At 42.4% G+C, this 20,324-nt stretch overlaps 1 protein-coding gene across 1 annotated transcript in view; it reads left to right on the top strand.

Annotated features, from left to right (window-relative positions):
* Window positions 1-214: 214 nt before the first annotated feature.
* The window catches only part of DDX10 (DEAD-box helicase 10), a 302,422-nt gene continuing 282,312 nt past the window's right edge, over window positions 215-20,324 (top strand). The window contains exons 1-6 of the mRNA XM_070803372.1: window positions 215-513; window positions 14,314-14,374; window positions 15,397-15,527; window positions 16,549-16,707; window positions 17,770-17,890; window positions 18,753-18,942. Of these exons, the coding sequence (XP_070659473.1) occupies window positions 328-513; window positions 14,314-14,374; window positions 15,397-15,527; window positions 16,549-16,707; window positions 17,770-17,890; window positions 18,753-18,942 (848 nt within the window). The 5' untranslated portion in view covers window positions 215-327. The remainder of the gene's footprint in view (window positions 514-14,313; window positions 14,375-15,396; window positions 15,528-16,548; window positions 16,708-17,769; window positions 17,891-18,752; window positions 18,943-20,324) is intronic.

Raw genomic sequence — 20,324 nt, forward strand, 5'->3', positions numbered from 1 at the left:
AAACAGCAAGCAGGGCTCGTGCACCTCGTGCTTTAGGAGCCACTCAGCCCCGCCCTCTTCTTCAGATTGCCCCGCCTCTACGTCCACCCGAGACTAATTCGCTCCGCCCCGCGAATTCCAAGTCGCCAATCACCATCCAGTTTTCCTTGGCCGTGGACCGCGCGTGCCCCGGTTTTAAAAGCCCGGGGGCGGGCTTCTGGTTTCGCGCCTGCGCAGTCGTGCTCTCGCCCCACGCCGGTTCCGCGTCCTCTCAGTGCGTTATCTCCGCTCCTGGCCAGAGCGGACTCAAGTCTCACCGAGGTGTGGGCTCTCGCCGCCGCCGCCGTGATGGGAAAAACCGCGGACTCTCGGGCTACGGGAGCCCGGCCCGACCCGGTGCGGAGCTTTAATCGTTGGAAGAAGAAACACAGCCACAAGCAGAGTCAAAAGAAGCAGTTGAGGAAGCAGCTGAAGAAACCCGAGTGGCAGGTCGAGCGCGAGGTTATCAGCCGCCTCATGCAGAATTACGAGAAGGTGAGGCCGGCGCCGGGGAGGGGGCGCGGGGCCGCATGTCCCTGCCGCACTGGGCCGCATGGGCGAGCGGGCTGACCGGTCACTGGGACCTTGCCTGGGGAGCAGGAGAAAGGGGTGGGATGAGAGGTGCCCCGTTGAGGCCACAGGTGGTCTGCTGGGTGCCAGCCCAGGCCTCCTGACCGACCAGGCCGCCCTCTGGCTCACTACAGCGGTTTTGCTAAAATGGGGAAAACGTAGTAGTGCTTAAGCATAGGGAGATTAATTGCTATAATAGTTATCAGTTCAGTTCAGTCGCTCAGTCGTGTCCAACTCTTTGTGACCCATGGACTACTGCAGCGCGCCAGGCCTCCCTGCCCATCACCAACTCCCGGAGTTTATTCAAACTCATGGTCATTGAGTCAGTGGTGCCATCCAACCATCTTATCCTCTGTCATCCCCTTCTCCTCCTGCCTTCAATCTTTCCCAGCATCAGGGTCTTTTCAGATGAGTCAGTTCTTCGCATCAGGTGGCCAAAGTATTGGAGATTCAGCTTCAGCATCAGTCCTTCCAATGAATATTCAGGACTGATTTCCTTTAGGATGGACTGGTTGGCTCTCCTTGCAGTCCAAGGGACTCTCAAGAGTCTTCTCCAACACCACAGTTCAAAAGCATCAGTTCTTCAGCGCTCAACTTTCTTCATAGTCCAACTCTCACATCCATACATGACCACTGGAAAAACCATAGCTTTGACTAGACGGACCTTGGTTGGTAAAGTAATGTCTCTGCTTTTTAATACGCTGTTTAGTGAAAAAGTTGGCTTAAAGCTCAACATTCAGAAAACGAAGATCATGGCATCCAGTCCCATCACTTCATGGGAAATAGATGGGGAAATAGTGGAAACAGTGTCAGACTTTATTTTTCTGGGCTCCAAAATCACTGCAGTTGGTGACTGCAGCCATGAAATTAAAAGACGCTTACTCCTTGGAAGGAAAATTATGACCAACCTAGATAGCATATTGAAAAGCAGAGACATTACTTTGCCAACAAAGGTCCGTCTAGTCAAGGCTATGGTTTTTCCTGTGGTCATGTATGGATGTGAGAGTTGGACTGTGAAGAAGGCTGAGTGCTGAAGAATTGATGCTTTTGAACTGTGGTGTTGGAGAAGACTCTTGAGAGTCCCTTGGACTGCAAGGAGATCCAACCAGTCCATTCTGAAGGAGATCAGCCCTGGGTGTTCTTTGGAAGTAATGATGCTAAAGCTGAAACTCCAGTACTTGGGCCACCTCATGAGAAGAGTTGACTCATTGGAAAAGACTCTGATGCTGGGAGGGATTGGGGGCAGGAGGAAAAGGGGACGACAGAGGATGAGATGGCTGGATGGCATCACTGACTCGATGGACATGAGTCTGAGTGAACTCCAGGAGATGGTGATGGACAGGGAGGCCTGGCTTGCTGCGATTCATGGAGTCGCAAAGAGTCAGACACGACTGAGCGACTGAACTGAACTGAGAGTGGTCATAACTTTCCTTCCAAGGAGCAAGCGTCTTTTAATTTCATGGCTTCAGTCCCCATCTGCAGTGATTTTGTAATGTTCATAAAAATAATACAATCTTATGGTAAATAATGACACATTATAAGCCACTCACCATGTGGTTTACATTAATTATTTGACTTGATCTGAGGTATTGGGTCTTATTTCCCTTTTACAGATGAGAATCTTGAGGATCCAGGAGAATAAGAAACTTGTCTTTAGCTCTCACATGTAGTAAGTGGTGTGGAATTGGAACCAGACTCATATCTCTGATTCCAAAGCCTTCGCTTTTAACCATTATGCTAGAATTGCGTCTCTGAACATCACCCATCCTTCGTATACTTATTTCATTTTCTCAACTGAAGGACAACAACTTGTTTCATGTCCCCATCCGAGAATTGCCATAGAAAAGCTGGATTCCCAGTCCGTTTCTGATACTTTACCATCCTACAATGTAGCTGATGTTCCCAGATGAACATCCCTGTAGTTATCATTTTGACTTCTTGACTTCTCTTACCTGCTCAGCCTCCTTGGGACTGCAACTACCCTTTCTTTTCCTTCCCTGTAAATTCTGTGTTTGTTGGCCTTCACCCACCTCACTCAGCCTTTCAGTGATTGCTTCTTTTTAGTGCAGTGTAATTAGGGATTTAACATGTAGGACATATATGGAAAGTCATCATGTATCATGCTGGTATAGCTTTTCTTTAAATAACCCTTAGATCAAAAGTAAGGACTCGATGGACATGAGTTTGGGTAAACTCCGGGAATTGGTGATGGACAGGGAGGCCTGGCATGCTGTGATTCATGGGGTTGCAAAGAGTTGGACACGACTGAACTGAACTAAAGTTTAGATAAAGCTTAGAGTTTGTTTTGGGCTTATGTATACACACACACACCTATGTGTGTGTGTGTATATATATGTACTTATTTATGAAACAAGTTGTTGTCCTTCAGTTGAGAAAATGAAATAAGTATAGGAAGGATGGGTGATATTCAGAGATGCAATTCTAGCATAATGGTTAAAAGCAAAGGCTTTGGAATCAGAAATATGAGTCTGGTTCCAATTCCACACCACTTACTAGATGTGAGAACTAAAGTCAAATATATATATATATATATATATATATATATATGTATATTTGTGGGTGTGTGATTGGGGGTTTTAAGTTACGATGATTTGGTTCTGGCTTTTGCTCACCTGTGGGGTTGCAAAGAGTCAGACATGACTGAACATGTACATGCACCTCACCTTTGTTCACCTGATGAGTGACTTTGGGCATGTTACTCTGCTTCTCTTTTCTTGTCTTTAAAAGGAATAATAGTATCTACCTTCATTAGTTATGGGTATTCTTGTTATTCAGTCTCTAAGTCATGTCTGACTCTTTGTGAGCCCATGGACTGTAGCCCACCAGGCTCCTTTGTCCATGGGATTCTCTAGGCAAGAATACTGGAGTGGGTTGCCATGCCCTCCTCCAGGGGATCTTCCCAGGTCAAACCCAGGTCTCCCACGTTGCAGGCGGATTCTTTACCATATGAACCACCTTGGAAGCTCACTATCATCTGGAGTTTCCTCAAATTCATGTCCGTTGCGTTGGTAATGCTATCTAACCATCCTCTGCCTCTCCTTTCTCTTCTGCCTTCAATTTTCCCAACATCAAGGTCTTTTCCAGTGAGTTGGCTCTTCACATCAGGTGGCCAAAGTATCAGAGCTTTAGCATCAGTCCTTCCAGTGAATATTCAGGGTTGACTGCTGATAGGGCTGACTGGTTTGATCTCCTTGCAGCCCTAGGGACTCTCAAGAGTCTTCTCCAGCACCACAGTTCAAAAGCATGAATTCTTTGGTGCTCAGCCTTCTTTATGGTCCAACTTTCACATCCGTACATGATACTGGAAAAACTATAGCTTTGACTAGATGGACCTTTGTTGGTAAAATGATGTCTCTGCTTTTTAATATGCTGTCTAGGTTGGTCATAGCTTTCCTTCCAAGGAGCAAGTGTCTTTTAAATTCATGATTACAGTCACTGTCCACAGTGATTTTGGAGCCCAAGAAAATAAAATCTGTCACTGTTTGCACTTTTTCTCCTCCTTCATGTTTGCCATGAAGTGATGGTGCTGGATGCCATGATCTTAGTTTTTTGAATGTTGAGTTTTAAGTCGCCTTTTCCACTCTCCTTTTTCACCCTCATCAGGAGACTTTTTAGTTCCTCTTCATTTTCTGCCATTAGAGTGGTATTATCTACGTATCTGAGGTTGTTGATATTTCTCCTGGCAATCTTGATTCCAGCCTGGGGTTCATCTAGCCTGGCATTTTGCGTGATGTACTCTGCATATAAGTTAAATACGCAGGGTGACAATATATAGCCTTACTGTACTGCTTTCCCAAGTTTGAAAGTTATGAGTGGTTAGTAAGTATGCATGTGAAGTGTGCTGCACAATGTCTGACACATAAATTTTCCACATATTACCTGTTATATTTTTATTACTACCACTGTATACACAGCACCTCAAGAAGCCATTGTAAGTAAATTACTCTTAGATTGCATTTTGGGTCCTTCTTCATCTGACTGAAATTGCTTCTGGAGGAGAGCCTCAGCCCTTAATTCTTCTCACTCTGTTCTGTCCTCTTATGTAATCCCAAGGCTTATTTCTGTGACTTCCTTGTATTCTACCCAGAGCTATTTTGACTTCATATCATTTTTCCCCCCCTGATGCTACTGGATGTCTTTAACTGTGTCATAAAATACCTTATATGCCACCAGTCTAAAACTGAGTTACCTTCTTTTTAAACTAAATTCACAGTCTTGTATATTATTTTCATATTACCACCATGGCAAATCAACCACAAACATGGTGACTTAAAACAGCAGAAATTTATTCTGTCACAGTTCTGGAAGCTAGAAGTCTGAAATAGTTTAACTGGGTTGAAATTGAGGTGTCAGTGGGGACACACTCCCTCTAGAGGCTGTAGGGGAACTTCTGTTTCTTACCTTTCATAGCTTCTGGTGGCTGTTTCCCTTGGCCTGTGGCTGCATAAGTCCAATTTCTGCCTCCACAGACCCACTGCCTTCTGTTCTGTGTCACATGTACCTATGTCCTTTTTTTGTAAGGGTGCTTTGATCACATTTAGGGTCTACTCAGATAATCGAGGATAATCTCCCATGACAAGATCTTAATCACTGTGCAAAGTCACTTTTGCCAGGTAAGATACATATTTGGGGACCGTTACTTAGGCTGCCACATTCAGTGTGCTAAGTTGTTTCAGTCATGTCTGAGTCTTTGCAGCCCCATGGACTGTAGCCATACTCCCCAGTCCATCGGATTCTCCAGGCGGGAGTACTGGAATTGGTTGCCATGCCCTCCTCCAGGGAATCTTCCTGACCCAGGGATCTAACCTGAGTCTCATGTCTCCTGTATTGGCAGGTGGGTTCTTTACCACTACTGCCACCTGGGAAGCTGCCACGTCCTGGCCCCAGTCTAAGCAGACTGCTGAGTTGGAAACCTAGGATTAATCCTGGAGGCTTCCGTTTTACCACTCACATTCTGTTAGTCACACTGGTGATCAGCCCTGCTTCTTCAGTTTCTCAGATACTTCTCCATCCCCGCTGCTTGCCTTAGTTCAGGCTGCATCGTCCCTTGCCTGGGTTACCACAGGAGCTATTGCTTGTAACATGGGTCAGCAGACAGGACAGAATAGTCAGTGGTTTTAGTTTTGCAGGTTGTAAGGGTGAAACTAGTCAACTCTGCCATTGTAACACAAAAGCTTGCCTTACAAATACTTAAACGGGCATAGCAAACCTTCAGTTACTGAAGCAGGTAGTGGGGTTTGTCCCTTAGGTCTTACTGCTTTCTAATCTAGTCTCTATATTGCTGCTAGAATGATTCTTTCCGAGATGAAATCCCAGTCCATTATTACTCCTGATTAAAGCCCTTCTTGGCTCACAATTATTTTCAAACACTTCAACATGTCAGCATATTCTAGTCCAGTGAAAGGGTAAGTTCCTTATGATCAGGCAGACCTGGTTTAAATCTCACTCATTTAAGTGTTTACTAGCCAAATTTCTTAATGTCCCTCTGTCTCAGTTTCTTTATTCAACAGAGATTACTAACCACTGAGAATGTTGTAGGGCTCAAATGAGGTAACGTATATAAAGCCAAGTGGTATGTGGCAGGCACACGTGAAAGAGCAACCTGCTGTATTGTGAGTTGGCCAAACTCCTTGATGTTTCCACTGCTTGCAGTGAGGAGTCCCATTTCTCCCACCCTGAGGACACCTAGTTGTCCTCCAAGATTTACCACCAACTTTTCCTCCTACCTCTGCAGGTAGGGTTAGGGCTGCCGTGTGTCTGTAGCTTTTCGTGTATGCCTTTATCATATCATCAGCAGGCTGTGATGACTGCCTTTAACTTCTTTGTCACCTCTTCCACTGGGCCATTGATACACTCCTTTGCTCTCCCCAAAGATGGGTCCCGCAGTGCTTGGCCTTAAGAAGGCCCTTAGTGTTTAGATGTTTGGTGCCCGCTGGTCTTTTCCAGGTGATTTTATTCTGCTTGGTAACATGGATCCACTCGTTTTGATCTCTTGTTTTAATAATATTTACTAACATTTATCAATCTTTTATACATGTTGACTTGCCATATCCTCACAGCAAACAACCCTATGAGATTGTTTCCATTATATGTTATGAAACTTTAAGACACAGCAAGGCTAAATAATTGGCACAACATTAAACCGTAAGTGAAAAAGTTCTAATCCAGGAGATATAGGTCTGATGCCAGGGCTTCAAATCACCATGTTTTACTCCTTTGCACACAAATGTTTAAATCCCAGTCTTTTCACTAAGTTGAAGGAGCAGTTTTTCTCACCAAGTATTGTTTTTATTTTTTTTAATTTTAGAAATATTTTCTTAAGAAATAAATGCAGTATGAAATCAGTTGCCTGGGTTAGCAGTCCTGGGATACAATTAGAGCAGATTGTAGGTAAAAACGGGCAGACCCTCAGCATATGGCTTCTCAGATGGTAGAATTTGTGCATTACAGTTTTATTACATTGGACAGTACACAGGTGGTGTTTAGTAGCCTCACTGGTGAAATACTGAACAATTTGATTCAGAGACATTTGAAACAATTTGACAGGAAGTTGTTGAAGCATAGGTAAAAGTAGGTGGGGGAAAAAAAATACCCGTCTGTATCCCTTGGGAGGTGGGGTGGGGTTGATACATTTCGACAAATGTAATGGTAGTAAATATGTGCAGTGCTGTGGAGTAAGGGGACAGTATAATTAGGGGAAAGGTTCAGTTTTTCTGTGCAGAGCCCATTTTGGCCCTATGATTGAGAGAAAGGTGTTTCCTCTGGGCATGCTACCCTTCCTCTTGGTGGTCGCAGCCTCAGGCCTGGCCTGTGGAGCTGAAAGTGGGCTGAGTTTCAGCGTCCACACCTCAGCCTTACCAGATGCCTTTGTGTAGGGCACGGACTGTATAGCAGTTTGTGGTGGCCATGAGTGGACCTGGTTCTTGAATGATGTGTTCTCCAGGTAGAAAAGATTGGCCACGGACATTGTAGGTGGAGGGAGCAACATGAAGAAATAAAAAAAAAAAGTTAAAGTGTGTAGTGTTCTTTGAGGGGGACCTACTCCTTGGAATATGATATATGTTTCAGAATTGGCCTCAGATGAGGTTGAAGGGAGTTGCAAGTAGACTGAATGGCTTCGAAGGTTGTAGTAGGTAGAATAATGACCTTCTAGAGATGTCAGCATCCTAATCCCCAGACCTGTGATTAAGTTATAAGGCAAGGATTGCTGACTTTAAAATGTGTTGACTGATCTGGATTATTCAAGTGGACCCAGTGTAACCATCGAGGGGTCCTTAAACTTGCAAAAGGGAGGCAGAAGAGTCAGTGTCTGGGAGCTGTGAAGTTAGAGACTTGACTGCCATGCTGGCTGGGTTTTCAAAACTATAAAGGGGACCATAAGCCAACAAATGTGGGTAGCCTCTGCTGCTGCTAAGTCACTTCAGTCGTGTCCGACTCTGTGCGACTCCATAGATGGCAGCCCACCAGGCTCCCCCGTCCCTGGGATTCTCCAGGCAAGAACACTGGAGTGGGTTGCCATTTCCTTCTCCAATGCATGAAAGTGAAAAGTGAAAGTGAAGTCCGTCAGTCGTGTCTGACTCTTAGCGACCCAGTGGATTGCAGCCCACCAGGCCCTCTGTCCATGGGATTTTCCAGGCAAGAGTACTGGAGTGGGGTGCCATTGCCTTCTCCGGTGGGTAGCCTCTAGGAGCTGGAAAAAGCAAGGAAATGGATTCTTTCCTAAAGCTGCCCAAAAGAATGCAGCCCTGCCAACACATTGATTTTAGCTGAGTGAGACTAGTTTTGGCCTTCTGACTTACAGAATTGTAAATTAACAAATGTTGGTTTAGGTCATTGTTTTTGGTAATTTATTACACCAACAGTAGGAATAATATACGGAAGCTATATTTGAAACTATCTGGAAGCAGTGATGAGTTTCTGGGAGGCAATTAGGGACCATATCTAAATTTTAAAGGATCTAGAGGCTAGGCTGTTCGTATAATCTAGATCTTGGATCCTATGAGAGACCAAGATGGGATTAAGTGAGTTGGAATTTATTGGGGGAAAGTGTAAAGGTAAAGGAGAAGGAATAGGAATAGGGAGGGAAAGGAGAGAGGAGAGAAGGGTGGGTAGGAAGCACTCAGGCTACAGTGCTGTTTTTAGAAAGCTTCTCCTGACAGGATGTCCTCGAACCAAAGTTGCCCTTCAGAGGGACCCCCTGTCCTGCAGGAATGGGTACCTCTGTGGTGCTTGGTTGTTAACTGGGCACAGGCCAGGCAGGCATGACTTTCAGTGGTGGCTCTAGAGGGGTGACAGCTGGTATTTATGAGTCAGCTCTGCTTCCACAGTGGGAACTCTGGGGACTTATTTCTAAGGCCACCATGTAGGGTCTGTGTTCTCAAGGAGCTGATACAGAACTGAGGGTTGACGCTTATTGAGAAATGTTGAACTGTTTGTTTTAGTTCAGCAACTGTTTTCACTTGCTGAATGACTCAAGCTCTCTGCACCTGGGATTCCTTTAGATTTTTATTGTAATTGGTGACATTGTACAGGAGACAGGGATCAACACCATCCCCATGGAAAAGAAATACAAAAAAGCAAAATGGCTGTCTGGGGAGGCCTTACAAATAGCTGTGAAAAGAAGAGAAGCGAAAAGCAAAGGAAAAAAGGAAAGATATAAACATCTGAATGCAGAGTTCCAAAGAATAGCAAGAAGAAATAAGAAAGCCTTCCTCAGCGATCAATGCAAAGAAATAGAGGAAAACAACAGAATGGGAAAGACTAGAGATCTCTTCAAGAAAATTAGAGATACCAAGGGAACATTTCATGCAAAGATGGGCTCGATAAAGGACAGAAATGGTATGGACTTAACAGAAGCAGAAGATATCAAGAAGAGATGGCAAAAATACACAGAAGAACTGTACAAAAAAGATCTTCATGTCCCAGATAATCACGATGGTGTGATCACTGACCTAGAGCCAGACATCCTGGAATGTGAAGTCAAGTGGGCCTTAGAAAGCATCACTACGAACAAAGCTAGTGGAGGTGATGGAATTCCAGTTGAGCTATTTCAAATCTTGGAAGATGATGCTGTGAAAGTGCTGCACTCAATATGCCAGGAAATTTGGAAAACTCAACAGTGGCCACAGGACTGGAAAAGGTCAGTGTTCATTCCAATCCCAAACAAAGGCAGTGTTCAAACTATCCCACAATTTTACTCATTTCACATGCTAGCAAAGTAATGCTCAAAATTCTCCAAGCCAGGCTTCAGCAATATGTGAACCGTGAACTTCCAGATGTTCAAGCTGGTTTTAGAAAAGGCAGAGGAACCAGAGATCAAATTGCCAACATCCGCTGGATCATGGAAAAAGCAAGAGAGTTCCAGAAAAACATCTATTTCTGCTTTATTGACTATGCCAAAGTCTTTGACTGTGTGTATCACAATAAACTGTGGAAAATTCTGAAAGAAATGGGAATACCAAACCACCTGACCTGCCTCTTGAGAAACCTGTATGCAGGTCAGGAAACAACAGTTAGAACTGGACATGGAACAACAGACTGGTTCCAGATAGGAAAAGGAGTACGTCAAGGCTGTATATTGTCACCCTGCTTATTTAACTTCTATGCAGAGTACATCATGAGAAACGCTGGACTGGAAGAAATGCAAGCTGGAATCAAGATTGCTGGGAGAAATATCAATAACCTCAGATATGCAGATGACACCACCCTTACGGCAGAAAGTGAAGAGGAACTAAAAAGCCTCTTGATGAAAGTGAAAGTGGAGAGTGAAAAAGTTGGCTTAAAGCTCAACATTCAGAAAATGAAGATCATGGCATCTGGTCCCATCACTTCATGGGAAATAGATGGGGAAACAGTGTCAGACTTTATTTTTCTGGGCTCCAAAATCACTGCAGTTGGTGACTGCAGCCATGAAATTAAAAGACGCTTACTCCTTGGAAGGAAAGTTATGTCCAACCTAGATAGCATATTCAAAAGCAGAGACATTACTTTGCCAACAAAGGTCCGTCTAGTCAAGGCTATGGTTTTTCCTGTGGTCATGTATGGATGTGAGAGTTGGACTGTGAAGAAGGCCGAGTGCTGAAGAATTGATGCTTTTGAACTGTGGTGTTGGAGAAGACTCTTGAGAGTCCCATGGACTGCAAGGAGATCCAACCAGTCCATTCTGAAGGAGATCAGCCCTGGGCTTTCTTTGGAAGTAATGATGCTAAAGCTGAAACTCCAGTATTTTGGCCACCTCATGTGAAGAGTTGACTCATTGGAAAAGACTCTGATGCTGGGAGGGATTGGAGGCAGGAGGAGAAGGGGACGACAGAGGATGAGATGGCTGGATGGCGTCACGGACTCGATGGACATGAGTCTGAGTGAACTCCGGGAGTTGGTGATGGACAGGGAGGACTGGCGTGCTGCGATTCATGGGATCACAGAGTCGGAAGTGACTGAGCGACTAAACTGAAATGAATGCTGTATAGGAACTCTGCTTTGTAATTTTTTTTTTTTTCTTAATTAAAGTTTGGTCAGGTGTGATTTGAGGTAGATTGCTTTTTTTCTCTTAATTGTAGTAGGTGGAGCATTCTAGGAAGTTTTATACTTTCTTCTCTCATGCTTTGGGGTGTAAAAGCATCATTCACTTTTTTGAGAAATGAGACAGTTGGAAGAAGTAAAGGAGAGGGGTTAAGTCATATCCACCTCCACCCTGTTCTCCCTCTCTCTGCCCACTCTAACTTTTCTACCAGTGCTGAGAAGTTCTTAGTAAGTACCATCACTGAAACATCTGTTCTTTGTTTTCAAAAGAATGATGATACAGATTTTAGAGGGTGTATGATTTTTCTGGACATCACCAGATGGTCAATACCGAAATTAGATTGATCATATTCTTTGCAGCCAAAAATGGAGAAGCTCTATACAGTCAGCAAAAACAAGACCAAGAGCTGACTGTGACTCAGATCATGAACTCCTTATTTCCAAATTCAGACTTAAATTGAAGAAAGTAGGGAAAACCACTACACCATTCAGGTATGACCTAAATCAAGCCCTTAGGATTATACAGTGGAAGTGGGAAATAGATTCAAGGGATTAGATTTGATAGAGTGCCTGAAGAACTGGACTATAAGGAAAGCTGAGTGCCAAATGCTTTTGAACTGTGGTGTTGGAGAAGACTCTTGAGAGTCCCTTGGACTGCAGGGAGATCCAACCAGTCCATCCTAAATGAGATCAGTCCTGAATGTTCATTGGAAGGACTGATGTTGAAGCTGAAACTCCAATACTTTGGCCACCTGATGCGAAGAGCTGACTCATTGGAAAAGACCCTGATGCTGGGAAAGATTGAAGGCAGGAGGAGAAGGGGATGACAGAGGATAAGATGGTTGGATGGTATCACTGACTCAGTGGACATGAGTTTGAGTAAACTCTGGGAGTTGGTGATGGACAAGGAGGCCTGGCGTGCTGCAGTCCATGGGGTTGAAAAGAGCTGGACATGACTAAGCGACCGAACAGACTGATGATTTTTCTAAGAGTGTTTTTTTTTTTTTCCCCCCTAAGAAAAGAAAAGGATGAAGGTAAGGGGAAAGAGAGTTTTTTTTTTTTTTTTAACCCAATCTAATTTTATTTTATTTTTAAACTTTACAACATTGTATTAGTTTTGCCAAATATCGAAATGGATCCGCCACAGGTATACATGTGTTCCCCATCCTGAACCCTCCTCCCTCCTCCCTCCCCATACCCTCCCTCTGGGTCATCCCAGTGCACCAGCCCCAAGCATCCAGTATCGTGCATCGAACCTGGACTGGCAACTCGTTTCATATGTGATATTATACATGTTTCTTTTTTATTGGTAGGAACCATAGCCATCTTCTGCTGTGGCCTCCAAGTGTTCTTTGAACTGTAATTGACAGTTTTCTAGAACAGGGCTTCCCTGTTAGCTTCCCCGATAGCACAGTTGGTAAAGAATCCGCCTGCAATGCAGGAGACCTGGGTTCAATCCCTGGGTTGGGAAGATCCCCTGGAGAAGGGAAGGACTACCCACTCCAGTATTCTGGCCTGGAGAATTCCATGGACTGTGTAGTCCATGGGGTCACAAAGAGTTGTACATGACTGAGAGACTTTCACTTTTAGAACTGGGGGTTGGGGGGCAGACTTTTTCTGTAAAGGGCCAAATAGTGAATATTAAGTTTTATGGGCCATAGTATATAAATGAATGGTTGTAGTTGTGCTCCACTGTAACTGTATTTACAAAACAAGAAAGGAATTGGATTTGGTCTCTGGGCCATGGTTTGCTGACCCTTGTTCCAGAGCATCAGTGAAGTAAAAACTGTTTGTTTCTTTGGTGACTTCTTTCTAAGTGTATAGTGTACAGCTTTGTGTGTGTATGTGTGTTTGTATACAGCTTTATGTTGTAATGGTTGGTAGAGTGCTGGAAGAGCTTCTTTCTTCCAGATTTTCCCTGTAGGAGGCTGATGAACTTTAGAAAGATGTGCACCACGCTGCATCACTTTGTGCGTTACAAAGAGTAGCCCACTTTGCCTGTGGACTCTACCTTTGATGGGGATTAAAGAGTGTGTTACCCGTCTAACTCCTATAACCATTCCACTTGCTGTGAAAACAGATTTTTAGCTAATGTCCAGTTTGGGAAATTACCTCCTAATTTAGGTTCCTTGATAGGACAGGTTATTATTTGAATAAACTTTTCTCCTTTTACTGCTCGTACACTGATTCTGCCTCTGCCTCCTCTCCAATGTTATCCGAAATGATTTGTGGGGATTAAGGCAATGTTTTAATATTTGTCTTACATCATTTGAGGCCAGGGAATAACCTTGTCTGGACTATATTAAGAATTTTGGGAAAGATGATATGTAGACTAAGATGAAATACAAGGTGTTATCCCTTTACTTCCTGGAGTGTAATTTAAATAAATGAACCTTAGAAATGCAGCCTTCTCCTTTTGTGGATCATGTAATTTGGCAACATATTCCCATATCTGAGAAGTTCCTGCTTTCAGCATCTGCAGTAAAGTGAAATCCAGAAAATTGGGTTTATGTTAATAAAACAATGTCAGTGATAAACATTAGATAATGTAAAGTTAAAGGGCAAATTGTTACTTATTGTGGCTTTGGATCACTACAGAGACACTTCCACTGGTTATTGTTAAATAATACTCCTTTCTCAGTATACCCCCAAATGAGTAGTTGTCAGGTTGGATTTGAGAGGTTTGTGCTAGCAAGATATATTTCTGCACCTAATTTCTGTTTATTCTCCAAATTGTGTAAAGAGACCTGTTCTCATCATGGTCTTTGGTTTATAGTCATTTTGCCCCTTACTTCCTAAACTGATATTCTTCGAAGAATGGGCTGACAGTAAATTTTCTTCCTAAACTGATGTGATGATGATTTATTGTGTTAACATTTTAGAGGTTTTCGAGGATATTGAAGGTAGCAGTGTGTGGTAGTAGTGTGTATGTTGAGTGAAGTTTTCTTTTTTTTAAAGTAGAAATGATTACAAAGTTATATTTTTGATGAGAGCTTCCTCAAGGCATATTTTTTCCAGAGGGAATGATGGTTTTTAACTAGAGTGATGCTTGAATTTACTCTTGTAGTACAAATGATGAGCTAAGCAGCACAGTTTAGACAAAAATTAGCTTTGTTGCAAAACAAATGAATGATGCAATATGTTATTTTGTCTTGTCTAATGTAGTCCCTTTTTACTTTTCAGATAAATGTAAATGAAATTACAAGATTTTCAGATTTCCCCTTGTCCAAAAAAACACTGAAAGGTAAGTTCATAGTGCTCTTGGGATATATTGTTAGGACTTCTTGATGCCTTTTTATAAATGGAAAAAAGTTTAGAGAAAGTTTAACCTGGAAAAAAAAATCTTACTTTGGCAAGTAATTTTGATATCATGAAAGCCTGTAACAAGAAACAGTGTTAATTAAGTTTTACTGATTTGTCGTTCTCATTCTTTCTGGACTGGTTAAGAGACAGTAGTAAAAAATCCAAGGTGCCAGGGCCTCCAAGTAATTAAAATGTTAATTAAAATAAGCAAGAGAACAAACAAAATTGTGACACCTTTTTTTTGTATTGATTTTCTAGTGCCTCCAGAACAAAAATAACAGACTGGGTGGCTTAAACAATAGAAATTTGTTTTCTCAGAGTTCTGGAGGCTGGAAGTCTGTGATCAAGGTGCTGGCAGAGGTGGTTTCCTCCGAGGGCCATAATGGAGGCGTCTGTTCAGGCCTCTCTCCTTGGTTTACGGATGGTCAGCCCCCTGCTGCTTTGTAAAGTAGTTGTCGCTCTGTGTACTCACACCCCTAGTATTTGTTTTTGTGTCCAAAATTTCCCGTTTTGTAAGGACATCAGTCAGATTGGATTGGCTTCCCTGGTAGCTCAGAGGGTAAAGCATCTGCCTGCAATGTAGGAGACCCGGGTTCGATCCCTGGGTCGGGAAGATACCCTGGAGAAGGAAATGGCAACCCATTCCAGTATTCTTGCCTCAGAATCCCATGGACAGAGGAGCCTGGTGGACTACAGTCCATGGGGTCCCAAAGAGTTGGACACGACTGAGCGACTTCACTTTCTTCCTTTGGATTAGGGCCCACTCAAATGGACTTATTTTAACTTAATCACCTCTTTAATCACCTGTCTCCAAATATGGTTGCAGTGTAAATACCGGCAGTTGGGATTCAACATATGAATTCTGGGAGCAAGGGGTGCACAGTTCGGCACCCCTGAACTGTGGATGCTCACATGCATCAGGGATGCTCTAAAGTGTCATTTTCTTCCCGTCTGTACTGGCAGGTTTGCAGGAAGCCCAGTACCGTTTGGTAACTGAGATACAGAAGCAGACCATTGGGTTGGCTTTGCAAGGTAAAGATGTCCTCGGGGCCGCCAAGACTGGATCTGGCAAGACTTTGGCTTTTCTTGTTCCAGTAAGTGTTTTTTTCATGTTGGGTCAGGTCTTTTGTTACATGATTTTAAAGCATTCTGTGCCTAGATAGAAATAGATAATTATGTGGAGAGTTGTTTGGGGTTGGGTTTCCCTGGCTAGAATGCTGGCTTTATCAGACAGGTGCCACATCTCTCTTGTTATCTGTGGTATGCCCCTTGTCCTAATATAGCACCTTGCACATGGTGGGCACTCCATCACTTACTGAAGGAATAAATTGTTATATGTGTTCACAAGCCTGAATTCCTGAAGGTTATGGGGTGTTCCAGGGTGGCAGGTCAGAGTGGTTCTGCTCTGCAGTGAGCCTGGTGGGGTGGCAGGGAAGGCTGTTTCTGTTCTCTTGCAAACCTGTGAGTCGCATTTATGCTTGCCACTTGTTTAGAATAAAGCCAAAACATGCTCACTCTAAGGAAATTGAGATTTTTCCAGGATATTGTCTTTTATAGCAGTAAAACAATAGAGCCTCTGAGGAATTCACTTACATCTGTTATGTGGTTGGTCTCATAGTTTTTAATTTCTGCTGAATAATCAACTCAAAAATGACATGTGGTTTTTGGTTCCAAATGTTACAAAATCATTTTTCTCTCAAATCCTAATTTTTTATAGCAATATCTTGAAAATTCTAGTCACTGTATAACTATAGCAGTTAATACAGTTTATTTTAATGTGGTTTCTGTTCAGAAAATGATGACAGATATTTTTCTGAAATATGTTTTAATGGCCTGTGGACTGTACAGACCTTCCACTGATCGCCAGTCTCCTCATGGTGTGTCTCCGGTAGCAGCTGAGCTGCCATAGGGCGTCTTTTCCTTCCCTCTGTGACTTGGGGAAGGATGCTCTGATGGGTAGAAGGAAAAGAAGAAACAAAGCAAACAGTTTCTTCTGATTGAGACTCATGATGGTATACTTTCTGCTTGGAAGGTGCCTCTGATTTGGAGTGGCAAGGCAGTCAAAAAGCTGGCTCTCTGAAGGACTTACTGAATGTGGATTTGTTCTTTTTTGAGGTGCTGGAAGCCTTGTATCGCTTGCAGTGGACCTCAGCAGATGGGCTGGGGGTTCTGATTATATCACCTACAAGAGAACTGGCCTATCAGACATTTGAGGTTCTCCGAAAAGTAGGGAAGAATCATGACTTTTCAGCTGGCCTCATCATCGGTGGAAAGGTTTGTCTTTTTATCCTTATCCTTCTTTCTTTCCTTCCGTGCCTTATGTTGGAGCACTGTGGCAGTTGACCAGGAAGCGGTGGAGATTTTATCTAAACAGACAGGCTGGCCCCCTAGACAGTGGGTGGTAGCATCCTGGTGTGGTCACTGTCATCTAGAGTCTGAGTTTTGCAGGTCCAGAAAGTTTGTTTTGTCAGGATATCTGGACTGATCAGATTCTCTGAGATTAATTAATTCCAACTAACATGAAAAATCTATTTGTTAATATTCACTGGGAAAGGTACCGTTTCAGTATGTGGACTAGTTCCTTTCAATAAAGTATCTGAGAGGTTGAATAATTCAGAACATTGCTGGGTCAGCAGCAGAAGAAAGGGAAGTGAATAGAAGGTAGTTTTGAGGAGTGTTTATTTTAGGTCCTGGTAAAGCCTGCTGCGCCACCTCTCTTTCTTTTAGTTTACCTGGACTGCTTGTTTCTGTTCAAGTCTCTTCTAGGTTGTGAGGATAAATACTTGAATTCTTGAATTTATATGCAGACATGCCCAAGAAAAGAATGAATATCACAAGTCCTCACATACTCATGTACCTGTCACCCAGCTTTAACAAATAACATTCTATGGCTCTTCTTTCGAGGAGGGATTTTCTAGAAATTGGAGAACTCAACTGTTTTTCTGCAGTCCAGGAAATGCAGCGAGTGGTATCACAGAGCCTGTTCATTGTCCCTGGATTCTGACTTAAAGAATGGGTTTAATTCTAGTTTTTAAGTCGGTTCTGGCAGACACAGGAGGAGATAAAGACTTAGAGCATTCGTGTATTTCTCATGGCTTCAAAATCCTGCATATGATTAAGGATCTAGAGGAATTCTGAGTTCTTTAGTTCTTAACTAAGGACTTGTATTTGGCCCAGAAATTTGGATAGGCTGTAAAAACATAAGGGAGAAACTACATTTATTTCTAGAGTATCTACATTGCTATGATGAAATGCCACATGTAGATGGCTTATATAGTTTTGGTACACAGGCTGCTCAGTGATGTGTCTGTAATCAAAGAAAACAACTATTTTCAGGATCTGAAGCATGAAGCTGAGAGGATCAATAACATAAATATACTTGTTTGCACACCGGGTCGGCTTCTTCAACACATGGATGAAACAATATGTTTTCATGCTACCAATCTCCAAATGTTAGGTAAGTCTAATGAATCTTTATGAAAATAATCTCAGTCTTAGGAGCTAGCTGTCATAAATTTTGATGATAGAAATGTTTTATTGAATAAATACTGTGATTAAAAATCTTAAAAAGAACTCTAAGCAATTTTTTGACGTATAGTTCTAAATCCAGAGAGTACAACTGAGACCTTTTTTAAGTCAGAAGAGTCAGAAAGAGATAAGCACTCTATTGCATATGAAATTAGATTCCTCAGTATTTGACACTGCTAAGAGTTATCTTTTAAGGTGAAAGATAAAAATCATCATCTACTTACTATGTTACCTATAGTATATTTTTTAAATCAACTTTTTGTCTCGGAATAATTTTAGCTTTATAGAATAGTTGCAGTGATAGTACAGACAGTTCCTCTATACCTTTCCTTCCCTCAGTTTCCCCATTGTAACATCTTCTATAACTTTGGTAGTTTTGCCAAAGTAAGTTACTAACACTGGTGTGTGTGTGTGTGCCCCTGCTGAGTTTCTCACCCGTGTCTGACTCTTTGTGACCCCATAGACTGTAGCCCGCCTGGCTCCATGGAATTTTTCAGGCAAGAATACTGGAGTGGGTTGCCATTTCCTCCTTCAGAGGATCTTCCGCCCGCCCACCTCAGGGATCAAACCCAAGTCTCCCGCATTGGCAGGTGGATTCTTTACCACTGAGCCACCTGGGAAGCCCTAACATTGACGCATTTATTTAATAATTCCGAACTTCTTGTTTTATTTCACCAGTTTTTCCACTAATTCCCTTTTTCTGTTCTAGAATCCTATCCAGAATACCATATTGCTTTTAGCCTAATGGGTATCTTAAATATTGTAGTTCAGTGTGCATTTTCCCTTTTTAGTTCTTGATGAAGCAGATAGAATCTTGGATATGGGCTTTGCTGACACCATGAATGCTATTATTGAAAACCTTCCCAAGAAACGTCAGACTTTGCTTTTCTCAGCTACACAAACCAAATCTGTAAAGGACCTTGCACGCTTGAGTTTGAAAAATCCTGAGTATGTTTGGGTTCATGAAAAAGCAAAATACAGGTATGTATTATTTGAAATCATATTTGATTCAATCAAAATCGGGGTTCTCTTTTTAGATTGAGAATTTAACATTTCAAATTAATGTGCTTTTCTAGGAAAGCATATTAATGTTATTGATTAAATATGCAAACATAGTGAATATACTGGTAAAAATTATTTAAATTCTCAATACACCTTTAAATGTGAGACAACTCTAATGTAGTATTTCCCAAATTGTGGTACGGGGAACAAATTACCCCCATAAAATGGGAATAAGGTGGGAAAACGTGTTCCTGGATAGTTAAATAGCAAATGTTGAGTTAAGGTAAAGCGGTGTTCTTTAAGACTTCTCAGAACCTTTGATATTTTTATGAACATTGTGATTCTTAAAAGCAGTGGGAGATGAATAAAGCTTTCTGCATTTATCAAAATTATTTTGGTTTAGAATCTTTTTTTTTAGCTGTATTATGCAGGGCTAATGTGCTATGGAGCACATTTTATGAAATGCATTAATATTTAGCAAAATACTTTTCTATTTCAAACATTCCAGCAACAGCTGTTTTGTTTTGGTCTCACTAAAACTGGAAAGTAAAATGTGTGTCTGTGTCAGCCATCTCCTACTTTTTGATACCTGGGACCAATTTCGTGGAAGACAAGTTTTCTACTGACATTGGGGGTGGGGTGGGGTGGGGTGCGCTGGTTTCTGAATGATTCAAGCTTAGTAGGTTTCACGTTCCTTTGAGAACCTAATGCTGCTGATCTGACAGGAGGCAGAGGTCAGGTGGTAATGAGATGGGGAGTGGCAGTAGATAGAGTTGAAGTTTTGCTCGCTCACCTCCTGCTGTGAGACCTGATTGCTACCAGGCCACAACTGCTACCAAGGTTGGGGACTCCTGGTCTTTGTGGCAGTAGAAGGGGTGTGTGTGTGTGTGTGTGTGTGAGAGAGAGAGAGAGATAGTAAATGGATTGAGGGAAATGTTTTAAAGTATATTTTGATATTATGACAGCTGAAAATGTATGTATGTTTGGTATGAATCATACATACATACATACATACGTGCAGACCGTGGACGGATGTGACTTTGAGAAACGTTTTCCAGTGACTTTAAATTAAATCTGTGTTGATGATCTCAATGTGGGCTCACCCCTTCCTTTATCTCTGTCTTTCACTTCTTGCTGTGAAATGCTAGCATGAAAAGAAATATATTGGGAAAATGAATTGAGTTATCCTCTTGGAAGATCTTTAAATGCAGGGAATATGGCCATTCAGGGCCACCTTGACTTTGTTCAACCAATAGATGTCTAGGATTAAAAAAAGCCTGAGAAGAGGCTAAATTCTATACTTCCTGATGATCCTAATGAATGAACTTTGGAAAATCTGAGTTCTGGTAGCTTTGGTTATC

The sequence above is a fragment of the Bos indicus genome, chromosome 15, assembly GCF_029378745.1.
Source record: "Bos indicus isolate NIAB-ARS_2022 breed Sahiwal x Tharparkar chromosome 15, NIAB-ARS_B.indTharparkar_mat_pri_1.0, whole genome shotgun sequence".
NCBI classification, from domain to species: Eukaryota; Metazoa; Chordata; class Mammalia; order Artiodactyla; family Bovidae; genus Bos; species Bos indicus.